The sequence below is a fragment of the Populus euphratica genome, unplaced genomic scaffold (assembly GCF_000495115.2).
Source record: "Populus euphratica unplaced genomic scaffold, PopEup_1.0 scaffold3187.1, whole genome shotgun sequence".
NCBI lineage: Eukaryota > Viridiplantae > Streptophyta > Magnoliopsida > Malpighiales > Salicaceae > Populus > Populus euphratica.
The window spans coordinates 4151-14141 of NW_011503004.1; the positions used below are offsets into that span (position 1 = coordinate 4151).

A 9991-nucleotide genomic window follows, 5' to 3' on the forward strand; every position below is an offset into this window, starting at 1 on the left:
ACCCATTTAAATTACTCAATTTCTCAGACCACCTTCCTTCCTTCAGAATTGGGTTTAAACCCTTCGTTTTATATTTATCACTATCATTTAACCTTGATAAAACAAATTATTCTTACTGACCACTAAGGCACTAACTCTTATAACAGAAATTGGACTGCCATCCTCAAATACACATCAAAATTTAATACAAATGCACAAACAATTTCCAAGCAAGGACAGGGGGCAGCCTCACCCTTCTTGAGATTTCTTTTTAACGCAATGTTGCATGTTGCTTAGCTTCCTAACAAGTCATAGAGGAAGACTATTCAGCAATTGAGTGCTTCGTTTGCAACTAAAACCCAAAAGAACAGATTCAAAGATGCATGCACAGTGCAACCAAACACAGATTCAAAGATGCATATAGAGTGCAACCATAAAATAGGGTTCAAATAAACAAATAAAAACGAACTGTCCTGGAAAGATAGAGGAAGACTCAAATAAGAAATTAGGCTTCCTCAAATTCACTCCTTCAGTGACAGGTCCTAAAGGTGAGTTTCACAATATAATGTGAAAATTCATGAAGGTAAAAAAAAAAAAAACAAAATTATGGTCATTACCGTAAGAGTTTCATTTCCTTCATGTATATAATTGGTGTCTCCCTCAAAACATCGGGGAAAAAAAAGAAAACGTTCTAAGAAAAATAATAGATTGCCAGAAACGGAATGCAAGCTGAAAGACTATTGTTATATTGATATCAACTGAAAAGAGAACAGGGCCCGACTTCAAAAACCAAAGTTCCTTGAAACTTAACAAAAGAAAACCATGCATGTTGAAGAATCAAAAAGACCAATCTGCATCTCCATCTAAACCATCATATATAACCCAAAGAAAGAAAATAAAACATATTTTCAAGGTCCATCAAAACTAGTCCACCCCCTAAAATAGGTTCTCCTTTCTATGCTATAACCATCCTAATAATCTTGAGACTTTAAAGCATCTAAAGCTAGCTTCATCTGTTTTGCAATCAAATCATTTTCCATCATGAAAAACTCCAACTTAGCGTTCATCAAACTCCTCCACTCCCTTTCCAACTCCACCAAATTTTCCTCTGGAACCTTCCCCAGCATCATCATTGCTCTCTCCTTCACATCCTCAGGCAAATCTTCAGCCAGCAACGATGAACGCAAATACGGATACTTATCCCACAAATTCTCACCTCCCTCCACTTCCTCATTTTCCACTGCCTTTTGCTTCTTCATACTTGATTCCTTCCATTCTCCATTCACGACCCTCTTTTGCTTCTTCACATTCGCATCCTCTCCTCCACTCAGCTCGTTGTTAGCAGCCTGCTTCTCCTTTTTTCCACCCTTTCCCTTCCTTTCTCCAATGACTTCCTCACTCAAACCCCTCTTCCCCTTCTTCACATTCCCCTCCTCTCCCCCATCGCCTTCCTCACTCAAAACCCGCTTTTTCTTCTTCAAATTCCCTTGCTTTCCTTCTCCGCTCACTTCCTCACTCGAACCCCTCTTCCCCCTCTTTACACTCGCCTCCTTTCCCTTCCCATTCACTTCCCCACTCCCCAATTTCGCCAACGCCAGAATAATCCCTCCTCCACCACCACTAACATTTTTCCCACTGTTTTTACTAGCATTACTCTCATTCCCCACGACAATAGCACCAGCACCCCATATTTTTTTTGCAAGCTCTACGCACTCCAAATCATGCGGTTTCTTAAAAGTCTCATATTTCCCACTCTCATTCTTCTCCACATCAGTAAAATACTTCTTCTTCAACATCCTAATTTTATTAACAAACTGATTATTGGATGCATTAAAACAGAGTGATTCCTTCACAAATCCATAAAAATCACCAGTGTCTGCAGTAGAGTTTTTCCCCTTTTCATTTTGGAACTCAATCATGCCTTTTAATATCACAATCTCATCCTCATCACTCCATATACGCTGAGACCCTCCGGTCTCAGGTCCGGCTCCCTTCTTTGCTTTCTTGTCATCAACGTCCTTCTCCTTCTTGGGCTGATCTGGTTTTGGGTCAGGTTTGAGCTTCGGCGAGATGGGCTTGATAGTGAAACCAGAAAGAGAAGGTGACGGTGGATGAGTTGACTCAGTATCTTCTGAGTCAGCGTCCGAGTCGGACTCCGAGCTTGGCTTTGAAGGTTTGGAAGGCAAGTCGGGTTTCTTTTTCTCCACTTCTTCATCATCATCTTCTTCTTCGTCGTCTTCAGTTCTATCTTCGTCGTCGTTTGATTTCTCACCGGCAGCGTTTTGCTGAGTTTTGGCGGTGCCGTTTTGAGGTTCTTCTTCTTTGTCATCGGTTTCTTCTTCTTCGGAAGACGAAACGGCAGGTGGAGGCTCTTCGATCAGGTGTTTCCGAGCCATTTAGGGTTTTTACTTTTTATTTTTGGATTTTTTTTTTGGGGGGGGGGGGTGTGAGAAACTGCAAGTGACTGATACACTGACTGCTCTGCTCGGCGACTTTGAGTGGGATCTTATTATTTCTTGTAGCTTTGTTTTATTATTATTATTTTGTTATTTTGATTAAAAAAAATTAAATTTTCATTTAAAGTGTTAGCAGGAGGGGTGGGGGTGGGGGGTTCTTTGTTTGCTCCATGGGGAATTTGACAACGCTAGATTTAATTTTATTGTTATTTTCAGAATTATAATTTCGTGACTAATATCATCATCTTTCTTAACATTTCATTAATGAAAGAGGCACCCAAGATTGTGTTTTTAGCCTGTATGCTTTGTGAATCTATGGAACATAAAATTAATGAGAATTGCTTTTTAAAAAAATAATTATATATTCTATAAAAAAACTACTAAATTAGTAAAAAAAATCTTGGAGGAAAACCCACCTATAATTATTAAATTATAAATGGTTAATGAGTTAATTTAATGATTCATCTAAACAAAATTAAAATTGCTTTCAAATTGAATTAAGAGTTAATCTGTTTCTATAGCAAAATTAACTTTAAGAATTCCTTTTTACTTTTATCCAGAATAACATCATTTAAGTTTTTCTTTAAAAAAATTGTTTAAACAAAGTTTTATTAAACGAAATAAACCCAGATTGTCCTAGCTAAGCCATGACTAGGAACACAACTGCTGGCTCAACAATCTGGATTCCGCACCTTCGAAATACAGGGTATTCTCAACGAGATCAGATAAGTACATGGATATGTTTGGAAATGGTGGTGTTTAAAGTATTTTTTATTTTAAAAAATATTAATAATATATTTTTTTAAAAAAAAAAATTATTTTTAAAATTAACATATTAAAAAATAATTTAAAAATATTAAAAATATATTAATTTTTTTAAAAAAATCAAACTTCTTTAAAAATATTTTTGAAATACAGTACCGAACCCTTACCTTGTTCCTTGTTTGCTTTCCTCGTTTTTTCGAAGAGAGAAGCAAAATACATCGCGGACGATCTTGCCAAGCAGAGATTCATTATTTACTGCTGCTTTTTTACATCTAACACGCAGAACTCCCTGGCATCTTCCGTTGCTCCAAGCTTCTTCAAAGTTATAGCACGGCTAGCATCCCCAAGGCTACAGCATTATAAAAGAAAAGCTTTACTGCTTCTTTTTTAACCACGGGAGCGGGCTGGGGTCGGATTGCGTTATGCGTCCGGTACAAAGACGATTCGTAGAAATTCTTGAATAGTAGAAATTGTATCTCTACCTTCCACGAGAAACATCAAGATTCACCGGCCCTGCCTCAGTGAATCTAGCAACTGTTACATCCAAATCAAAGCATGAAAAGGCAGGATCCGTGGAAAGAGAGCCTGGATTAACAGTACATTAGAAGCTTGTTAAGAATACTATAGCATGCATGCATGCTACATGTGATGAATGCATGATCAATGACCAGTATCAAACCTAACAAGATCTACGAAGATGTAGAACAAGTTCAGTAGCATGAGGATAGCTCCGACCAAATTCCCAATTGGATTGGATTTCTGCTGTTGAAATATTCTCAACCATGAACAATAGAAACCATCTCTGTGAAATTTTCAAACCATATACACCGCTCTTTCATCCTCTTATTCTGGAAAAACACAAGGATGGTGTGCTTCCACCTGTACATGGAAATAACCCAAGTATACATTTGTTGTTCTCGTCATCGTCTTATCAAGTGTGGATATTTGAGAGCTCTTCCCATTGGTTGATGGACAAAAGGGAAAGAAAAACAAAAATAACAGATTAAACAAAAGGCGAGTCCAGTCTCAATCATTTAAACACCTACTTGTAAAACCACCTCTCAACTCTTGTTGTTACTAGCACCAATGCTCTCATAAAATAAGATATACCCATGATCCGTATTACTTGAATATTCCTGCGCTGACCCAAAAAATGTCTGCACAGCAGACTCGTCAATCATCTCGACATTTTCATCATCAAAAAATAACCAGTGGTTGTGGCTTTTCACAAGGCTCACATAGTGCCCATGATTAGGTCCACTTCCCACATGGACTACAACGGCAAATAGCGAGTACTCGATATCTGCGTCTTCCACGGTATTGCTCAACTTCAGCTCAAGTGGGAAGACAACTCTGTAAGACAGCTTTTTGTACCGACCAAGCTGCTCAATATATTTAAACCTCTTCAGATGGATGACCAAGATGTGAGGAGGCTTCTTTATCTTCATCCTCTTTTGGGCTTCTTGCAAACTGCATACAAAGGAAACAATACAGAAGATTTACTGCATAATTACTAGACTAGAAATGTCCAATCACTTGAATGCTCTGAAACATCAGAGGTGGACGGACCAATCATCCAAGTTAACAGTCAAAAGTTCAATCAGGCCATGAAAAGTTGAAAAAGAATCACAAAAACATTGTTCAGCCAGTAAAACGAGTGCTGAGTGATATTTAAGATCGCCCTGTTCATTCAAATTGTAGTTCAGCAACCTTTCAGGAAATCAAACCAAACTACTACTCAATCCAACTGTTTAATTTTTCCACATCTGGTTTTACAAGGGGGGAACAAAGCCTTTTACCTATAAAACAACAAAGATATATCATTTATCACAATCCTTTACATGAAATAAAATATAATTTGTATGTTAGTTCAAGAGATTTCTGAATGCTTTAGTGTCACTGTTATCTCTTAGCTAGGCTCTGAGCAGGGAATAATTGTCCAGAGTAAGTGAAATCGTATCCTGTATAATTCCAGAAGAAACATTGACTGAACTTCACCGTACAGACTACTGGGAAACAAATACTGGAACAGAAAGTGATTTCAAATATTCAACAAATATGAAGGGGTTATCCAGAATTGATACAAGTCAATGCCAGGAAATAATTGAGCAAAAAGCACCTACCTGCAGCACTTGTCACAGAAAAACTTATCCTCTGCATTCAACGTCTCTGTGGAACTAAAATTCTTCAAGCAGCTTGTAATGGAACTGTTTTGTTCAATATCAAGGCTCAAGTCAAAAAACGTTTCATCTCTTGCTGTCACAGTCTCACATTGCAAGCACCTTGTCTCGTTGGTAAGTATTCCCTGATTTATATACACATAAGAGACGATGAGAACTCTACCCTAAAAGAAGAGAAGAAAAGGGAAAATTCCATCTCCATACAACAATGCATGTGTGAGGAACTAAAATACAAATTCACATTAAGATCATTCAACTACATTAACGATTCACCACATAGAAAATGTCAAATTTAGAATGAATGTATTGGCTGCTTAAAGTCACCTGAAAATTTTTGTGCACCCAAGTAACCAAAGGCTCTTTTGAAACACCATTTCCCTGAGCATGCTTTGGTCCATTTGCAATTTTTTCAGGTGGGGAAGAAGTTTCAGGATCACTTTTTACAGCTTGGGCCTCTTTCTCCAGAATGTCAACCAGTTCATTTAGCAAAAAATTCAAAAACTCATGAGCATCCTACATGAAAAACAGAGATAGTGTTCAACTCCTCTTGTTGTTTTATTATATCATTTCACATTTTGTGTCTGACCAATCCCCAGACTCACAATTAAATGAACAAATACCTGGTGCATATAGCTTCGGAAAAGCTCATTTTGTTTTTTCAATCTCTGTACGAAACGCTTTGGAGCAATGACACCTGTTTTCTTCTTCTGTGAACTTATCTATGCAAAAGAAATAACAGTTAGCTCCAGCACCATGGCTAAACTACTAAATAAGTAACAAATATATGTTCTGTACAGGGAACTCTTTCTTTCCCCTCATTTCTCTGTACTTTTGTGAAAATGCACAGAGCACACAAGCACGCAGAAAGTACACAAGTACCAAGAAATATCCTGCTCATGAAGAATTGGAGACCTAGTTACACTTGTTGAAAAAGATCATTAATCAATAACAGAGAGAGCAGCTTTGGATTTAAAAATATCCACAAATATTCCCAAGTGCACCACTTAAGAGCACAAGAATCTGAAAAGTGTAGTGCAAGGATGCTATCAAAGCTATTGACAAAATCAAATAAAAAATATCAACAAACAGTTAGGTCTTGGCTTGTTCAACGACTGTTGAAGGAAAAGAATTGAGAATAATGGCTAAGGAATGTAGTTCTAACAAGAGGGGAAACTAGATTTAGAACCCAATGACTGGTTTAATTACGTTCCTTATGTAGACCCAAAAAACCTGTGAAATTGTCTGATTTGTTCTTAGCAGGAAATAAAACTTCAGAAAAGCATATCGAACAAACAATATTCTGCCTTCAACTACAGGTATTGCATGAATAAAGGAAACAATTAGCAGAAGATGTAGATATCACGCATCCCAATATGGCATATTGATAAGAGTTTTTTTCCCCTCATCAGCAGACTAAGTAAAAAGCATTTAGAGAAAGATTTGCAGCTAAAATGGGTTAAAAGGAACAATAATGACACCTCAGTTCTCTTCTTTTAATAAGTATCACTCTATACTTCTACATGCATTTATTTCCTCTCTTTTTGACAAGAAAACTCAAATGAAGGAGATGGTCAAGCGGAGAACAAGCACCAAAATGATACAGAAAGAACATAAGCTGACATGCAGAAAAGGAGAAAACAAAGAATAAAAATAAATAGCAGTGAAGATATGGAGATTAGAAATCCTACTAGTCCAAGTAACCATGATGTAAGACCATCTAGTAAAGGAATAAACTTATGGGGTGAGGTGCTGCAAACACTTGAAAGGACGAAAACAATTTTCACATAGCATCTCACAAGAACTGTTACCAAAAAAGTAACGCAAAAACACCAATCATGGAGTTATTACTACCTGGGTAAATAGATCTGCCAAGCAAGTCAAGAGATTCTCTTCCGCATCCCCAATACTTTTACCATTACCATAATATTCTAACAAGTGTTCTCGAAATGGTACACAGAAGTAAAGCGCCTGCATAACAAAGAAACAAACACCGATAAGACACAAACGGAGAGCTATGTAGCACAACAGTACATTCCCCTCCGCTATCATTATAAACCAAATACAATGCCTTAAAATCATATTCACAAACACTTTTCAAGAAGACCTGCATGGATTACAATAAAATGTTGCCATGATTCTCCAAAGAATCAAGCTAACAACGTACTAATTATCAGCAACAAGTTAAAGTTTTCAACTTGATAAACACAACCACTTGCAGCAGAAAGCATGCAAAATATCATTTCTACGAACAAAAATTATGCATTTAAATTCTCAATCCCAAACATAAAAAAAAAAAAAAACCAATTTAATATTATTGAATAAATTTAAGGCTAAAACATAAATGCTTCGCGTCTAACCTGACTGAAACACTAAATTAGAAATCAAAATATAAATTCTAAGACGGGAAAAAAAAGTCAAATAATCGACACAATACAAGAGTAGCTAGGTAAAATAAACTAAGGTAGAAAATGATTAAATCGAGAGAAAATAAAAATCGACGGATGATGATTGAAATTGAAGAGAGAATAAGAGACCTGTAAAACGCTATTACAGTAACAAGTGTTGCCGAAATTCTCGAGGCCAAAGTATCGTTCGCCTTCAGGAAACTGGTCGCCTAAAGCTTTCTCGAGTTTAGAACCTGCTGCACCCATTACTGCATCGATTGATTCAACTCAGATCCCGATTTAACTCACCGATTCAACAATCCTCGTTAACGAACAATTCTCCCTGCCCTTGTTTGGATTTAAATAGTTAGTTTGTTAGGGTTTGTTTGGGAAATGAGAATTTTGTTTATGATTTTGTTGGTAGTGAAAGGAAAGGGACGAGGGTTTGTGTTTGTCTGGTATGGTTTTCTGAGAGAGAGGAGACTGGTAATATTTATTAGTATTTGTTCTCTTTTTCTTTTTTCTTTTATCTTAAATGAGAAAGGGAAGAAAAGGAAAATACAATGAGATGAGCCTTTGATTTACGGCTGGTTTTAGTTGAAATTGGTTTTTAAAGTTTTTTTTAAAAAAAAATTATATGAAAATAATATTTTTTATTTTTTTATTTTCAACATAATTTATTAAAATAATCCAAAAATATAAAATCAAATACAATAAATTATTTTTTTGGCTAAACTATTGTACAAACAAAGCTCCAAACAAGTCCTCCGTAATTACATATATCAGTCCGTTTAGTTTTCCGAAACTAAATACCAATTCTAAATTTTTCAGAATTTTGGAAATACTGTAGCCAACAGCAGCTGCTTGTAAATTCTCCAGGTTTTTCTTGTGCTTCTTTCCTAACTTATGCTGATCAAATACATCACATATTGTTTTTCGAGGACTGTTTCGATAATACTTGAATAAATTCTTCAGTTCAAAAATGATATGATTTAAATAAAAAAAACATTTCAGTTTGATATTATTTTTATGGTGAGTAATTAAAGTTGTTGGTGGAGTTCATCGGTTTTTGGTGCTCGAAATTCTCTATGGACTGTAGAAAAAGTATTCGGGGTGGTAAATTCTATACTGTTTTTATAAAATTTAACATTTTAATTCACCTAATTTTTTAGCATTGTTTTTCTATTTTTAAAGCTTTGTTTTGTTTTTTTCCTAAATCTCTTTCGGAGCTTAAATGAAGCTCTTATGAAGAGATAATTGAATAATATTTTATTGATTCATTTTTATGAATACTTCCCAATAAAGTAGTGATGCTGGAATTTTAAAAGGCTTATTAAACAAAATTTTCTTACATCAAATGCAGAATAATAAAATTTAAAAAATAAAAAAATTAATCATTGATAATAATAAAACTTGATTAACTCTAAAGTATTTTAGCAGATAAATATCTTTATTTGATTTTGTTTTAATTTATATAAATATATTCATCTTGTTGTGACTGCAAGATACCATATTTTAAACTAGCACGTTTTTCATTTGTCTAATTTTATTTGTGAATTTTGGACAACTTGTGTGCTCGAAAGAAATATTGCGGGCTGATTGTGCTTCCCCTAGAGATGACATCTAAACATGTGGAAAGCAATATTATGCGTGGTGAAGTCAGCAAGTACTGGAAAGCAATGTTATGGGCTCGTCGTGCTTCCCTCGAGAGTCTTGAAGACAATGAATGCCAAGTCTTCCTTTCGTGTTATCAAAAACATTTCCCCGCGAAGGTGGCTCTCTGACCGAATAAGCAAAAAGGTCACATATTTTTATGAAAACAAGAATATACCACAAAGCCAACCAAATGGGAAGTACTGGGTGTGCCCAGTCTTTCATTCCAACTGTCTTATATTCATTTGTCGTGATTAAACTATAACAAAATAAAAATTAAATAAAAAAAAGTATAATCTCATAAAAATTAAAATATAAAATTTAATTATTAATTAAATAAACATTAAAATATATTTTTTTAATAAAAATAATATGATTTTAACCGGTATGCTAAACTCGTAACTTGATTATAACACTAATATGATTTTCTATTAAAACAATTAGAGGACTCATTCTAGAAAAGCTAAATGATAATGAGTAAAATTAAAAATATATATATATAAAAACTTGAATTAACTTTCATCGACTTTCCTAGTCTATGACTCGAGATATGTGACTGGGATAAATTCATATA

The 9991-nt window shown here is 35.2% G+C and overlaps 2 protein-coding genes across 2 annotated transcripts; both read right to left on the reverse strand.

The window, feature by feature from the left end:
* Positions 1-695: 695 nt before the first annotated feature.
* Positions 696-2523, reverse strand: LOC105119597 (nucleolin-like). Its single transcript, XM_011017749.1, has one exon. It carries the CDS (start codon positions 2373-2375, stop codon positions 951-953), a length of 1425 nt encoding a protein of 474 aa, XP_011016051.1. The 5' UTR covers positions 2376-2523; the 3' UTR covers positions 696-950.
* Positions 2524-3718: 1195 nt separating this feature from the next.
* On the reverse strand, positions 3719-8286 carry LOC105119598 (ubiquitin carboxyl-terminal hydrolase 4-like). The gene is made up of 6 exons (XM_011017750.1): positions 7915-8286; positions 7232-7348; positions 6001-6099; positions 5705-5893; positions 5324-5505; positions 3719-4670 (listed from the first exon to the last, which is right to left on the reverse strand). Exons 1-6 carry the CDS (start codon positions 8029-8031, stop codon positions 4262-4264), a joined length of 1113 nt encoding a protein of 370 aa, XP_011016052.1. The 5' UTR covers positions 8032-8286; the 3' UTR covers positions 3719-4261.
* Positions 8287-9991: the final 1705 nt, after the last annotated feature.

What these genes read in the sequence shown, in the direction of transcription:
- LOC105119597 (XM_011017749.1), bottom strand. Translation starts at nt 2,375, where the DNA reads ATGGCTCGGAAACACCTGATCGAAGAGCCTCCACCTGCCGTTTCGTCT.
- LOC105119598 (XM_011017750.1), bottom strand. Translation starts at nt 8,031, where the DNA reads ATGGGTGCAGCAGGTTCTAAACTCGAGAAAGCTTTAGGCGACCAGTTT. An exon ending in TGGCAGATCTATTTACCCAG is followed by an intron (nt 6,100 to 7,231) that starts GTAGTAATAACT and finishes TCTTTTGCATAG; the next exon opens with ATAAGTTCACAGAAGAAGAA. An exon ending in GGGTGCACAAAAATTTTCAG is followed by an intron (nt 5,506 to 5,704) that starts GTGACTTTAAGC and finishes TATATAAATCAG; the next exon opens with GGAATACTTACCAACGAGAC.